Raw genomic sequence first — 4,154 nt, 5'->3', positions numbered from 1 at the left:
GATCAAGAATAGCATTAAGAATAGCATCACACCTACCTCAACAAGTCTTACGATATTCTCAAACTTTTTCTTATGATTACCAACATGTAGGCAACGTGATATTAATCCAAGAGAAATTGCAGCAGACCATTTGCGGTGTTGATGCTCAGGCTGGACCAGCCAGCTCAATACACATTTTGAAGCAGCTGGTTGAACAGTATGAGCAGACGGAGGCAAGACCTGACAAAAAAGCCAAAACTTAAGGCTAGGCAGAGTAAAGGCACTAGTTACTGAATTAGTTAAACCTCGCGAGAAGGAACAGGTCAGAACTAAGGGGGGCACCTCTATCTTCTTTCTGTTTTTGCTATTATGGGTAAGTAGGTTGAAGCTTCAGTTTAATTGGCTAATGCTGTCCTTTTATTTCTCTATATCTTTCCTTACTTCAATTCCTTAGATCATTCTAATATCATGCCTCAGTTTTCAGGTGTTCTTCTCGTGTACTTTCAAAGCGTAAGTATGCTTCTTTTTGCATAATGTTATGCTAAAAAAAGGTGGTAGAATTAAAATTTGAACAGGAGACAAGTCAACTGGTGCTGGAAGTGAGCAGCTCAACATGAATTATTTTTTAACAATATTTATCTGTAAATGTAATTATTATTCTATTATATCAGATACCAAATTTCCAGTGCCTATAGGGTAGAATGTACTCTCTCAATTGTATGTTTCATCTAGGGGAAGTCAAAGATCATCATGGTTTTATTACAAGCATCCATTGAGCTTAAATTACAACTTAAAAAATGAAATCCGCAACACAGTAAGCTTATTAAGTTCATATAGAATCTTCAGAAAAAATATCTTACCGCACAAAGGGCACCAACAGCTACTGCGATGTTTTCAGCATATCTAGGAAGAGCCGCTTCTGCTAGTTTTATATCCTCTGCACAATTAACAATTATATAATATGAAAAAAAAAAAGTTAGCACAAGTTCAGAAGACAGCCGAAAGACAGAGATTAGTTAAGATCTGAAGAAATGTAAAGAAAATAATACTTTGATTTAAGGTCTTACTCTTGACATCCCTTGGGTGTTCACACCTTTAGGAGTAAAGGAAAGACAAGGCTGGACCAGGTAACTTCCTTTTCTTTTCCCTGCAATGAACTGTCCATTCTTAGAGAAAGAAACAGATACTGGTCACAAATAACAAGAGCAAATAAGAATGATCAAGTTGGATAATATGTCATCAATTATAACCTCTACTATTACTAATACGGATTTATCGAAGTATGGTAACCTACAAAACTAACATGAAGATTAAGCAATTGAAAAAATAATATTTGCATAGCTTCATTGTTTAATGAACCTCTATAATGAGTTCAAGATTCGAGTAAAGTCTAGTGATTCCATGTGGTTGACATTATTTATTTTGCATCTCTTTTGATACTGCATTCCAGATTTTAGCCAAAAAGATAACCAAGCTAAGGTACATTTACCCTTTAAAAAAAAAAAACAGACTACCAACTGCCATTGTGTGTGCAAGTGTCAGTATGTCTGTAAGTTTATATAAAGTATGTTAAAGATTAGTCTCTTGATACCTGAAGAAAAGATCACCTCCAAAAACACATCCTGCAGTTTCTCGGTCTTACTTACTACAACTTTTCCCCTCCTCAGACAATCTTCACCTTGTGCTGATTCATTGAAATGAAAGAGTTAGAGGATTAAGTTGCTTACAGGTGATTTATTATCTTGACCATAAATTCCATGATGTTGAGTACAGTAATGTTTGCTTCATAAGAAAGCAACTCCAGGTCCTTTTCTTGAAATCTTGAATTTTTTGTTCAATATGTGATACCTAGGGAAAATTTAATAACATAAAGTATGCAATTTCATAGAAGACCAAAAACAATATATGTGAAGAAGATAGCTGTTATAAGATAAGTGGCCAACCAATCCAGAATGAGAGTGAGCAATCAGTAAAACTAGAATAGGGTCAATAAGTGTGTGTGTGTGTGTGTGTGTGTGTGTGTGTCTAAATATACTGTGATTTCAGCACTACACTTTTGAATTAACTTACCACTTAGACTTACATCTTAAGTAGTTAAAATTGGAGTATAAGTCTGAAAAGGCTATATCAATACCCTATGTATTTGTATATGTAAGCAGCCATTCAGGAGAAAAAAAGAAGTGGAATTATAATTTTTCCATGGTGTACTCACCAGATAAAATCTCTGAAAGAGTGCGCATTCCCAAAAGGTTCGTTCCTTTTTCTGTATGGTCTTGTTTGTACGTTTAATCCAGAAGAAGATTATCTTTCTCTTGTCTGGTAGTTTTCCATAATCCATGGACGGCATACTTAAATGTAAGGCTATTTGGTGAAAAACCCACTTTCATCATCCTCTCTTGTAACTCCAACAACTTAGTCATATCACCATCCTCACAGAAAATTTTGATAAGTTCATTGTAACTTTCAGAATCAAAAACCTGAAATTCTGTGGCAAAGAACCTTAACAATGATTCTGCTTTAGCAACATCCCTTTCTTTGCAGTAACCCTTTATCAATGACCTGCAGATTTCTGAATCAGGCGGCAAACCAGATTCAACCATCTCTTTCAGTAAGGAATCACCTTCCACTGTTCTGTTTATTAGACATAAACAGTTTATTAGAGCTTTATATGTGATAAGATTGGGTTTGATGTTCTTACAAACCATCTCGGCTTTCAATACCTGTGCCTTGGTCACATTATTGCTCTGGCAGAGGGACTCAATTAATTTGTTATAGATATCCAGATCAGGCAAATAACCGTCTTGAGAACTTCTTTCTAATAGACTTTTAGCTGCAAACGGCCGATTTTCTTGACACAATGCAACTATGAGATAATCATAAATATGACGAGAAATAGACACTTGAAATTTTTGAAGCTCCACTATGAAATTCATTGCAGATAGCAGCTTGCCTTCTTTGCCATATCCTTCGATGACTACCCTACAAGTGAAATCATCTGGATAAACCCCATTTTTTATCATCTCATACAACAATGATTTGCACTCCGGCAGCTTCCCCTCATTGCAATAACCATTAATAAGAGCATTATATGACACAATGTCTGGATAATACCCTCTATGAACCATCCGATGAAAAAGCTGATGAGCCTCTCTCACATTCCCTTGTTTACAAAGACCGTGCATCAAGGCAGTGTACGAAACTAAATCCGGCATAACCCCCCTCCTAAACATGATCTTATACAAATAAAACGCATCTCCTAACCTTCCTTTCCTACAATAGCTACTAATCAGAGTATTATACGTTACGATATCAGGATCAAATCCTTCCTCTTCCATTTTATCCAAAAAAGCATTCACTTTCTCAACATCTCCATCCTTGCACAAAACATTAGTCAAAATATTAAAAGTATACACATTTGGGTGTATTCCAATCCTTCCCATATCTTCATATACCTCCCAACACTGATCTAAACAATTCAACCTCGCTAACCCATTCATAAGACAATTGCAAGCGATCACACTCAGAACAAATCCAACTTCTAATGTCTGCTTAAAACAGATAAAACCATCTCTAATCATACCTGCTTTCACATAAGCCTTGATGAGCATATCAAAGATAACTGGATCCCAGTTACAATCTTCAGCACAAACAACCAAACTATGAAAAATGTCATCTTTCTGTGCAGCATCTCCATCCCTAACCAGCTGTATCAATTCACATAACAATGTCATAGCCTGGGGAAACTTTTGAGAACAAGCTAGAATATGAAGAGCAATGCAATAGTTCTGGGTGGTGAGCCTGAGGCCCAAACCAGTCTTGACCCAGTTGAAGAAAATAAGAGCTGAGGAGTACTCGGATTGGAACCTGAGCAGAACCCTTGAGATTTCTTGACCACCTAGATGGGGAAGAAGGGGTTTGAGGTCATTTTGAAGATGGGAAAGATGGTGGTGGCTTTGTTGCTTCAGGGCTGAGCAGATGATATTGACTATATTGTTGGGGTTTTGGGTTTGGGGGAGAAACCGGTAAAGGGGGTTTGAAATTGATGTGGAGTGAGAGTCCGGGATGGTCTGTAGAGAAGAGGAAGAGGAGGAGAGAGTTGAGATTGTTGATACAAAATTGATGCTAAAAATTGGTATTCTGGTTTGATAGGGAGAGTAAACAGAAGCTCGGTTCAT

General features: G+C 36.8%; 1 protein-coding gene across 1 annotated transcript; it reads right to left on the bottom strand.

Annotated features, from left to right (window-relative positions):
* Positions 1-117: 117 nt before the first annotated feature.
* On the bottom strand, positions 118-4,154 carry LOC101310808 (pentatricopeptide repeat-containing protein At5g40400-like). The gene is made up of 5 exons (XM_004301379.1): positions 2,192-4,154; positions 1,571-1,663; positions 1,047-1,126; positions 840-916; positions 118-219 (listed from the first exon to the last, which is right to left on the bottom strand). Exon 1 carries the CDS (start codon positions 4,152-4,154, stop codon positions 2,265-2,267), a length of 1,890 nt encoding a protein of 629 aa, XP_004301427.1. The 3' UTR covers positions 118-219; positions 840-916; positions 1,047-1,126; positions 1,571-1,663; positions 2,192-2,264.

Source organism: Fragaria vesca, linkage group LG5 (genome assembly GCF_000184155.1).
Source record: "Fragaria vesca subsp. vesca linkage group LG5, FraVesHawaii_1.0, whole genome shotgun sequence".
Classification (NCBI taxonomy): Eukaryota; Viridiplantae; Streptophyta; class Magnoliopsida; order Rosales; family Rosaceae; genus Fragaria; species Fragaria vesca.
Note: the sequence above shows the minus strand (reverse complement) of the source record. Positions and strands in the feature narration are given on the sequence as shown.

Coding starts and splice junctions, on each gene's coding strand:
- LOC101310808 (XM_004301379.1), bottom strand. CDS start 4,154: ATGAACCGAGCTTCTGTTTACTCTCCCTATCAAACCAGAATACCAATT.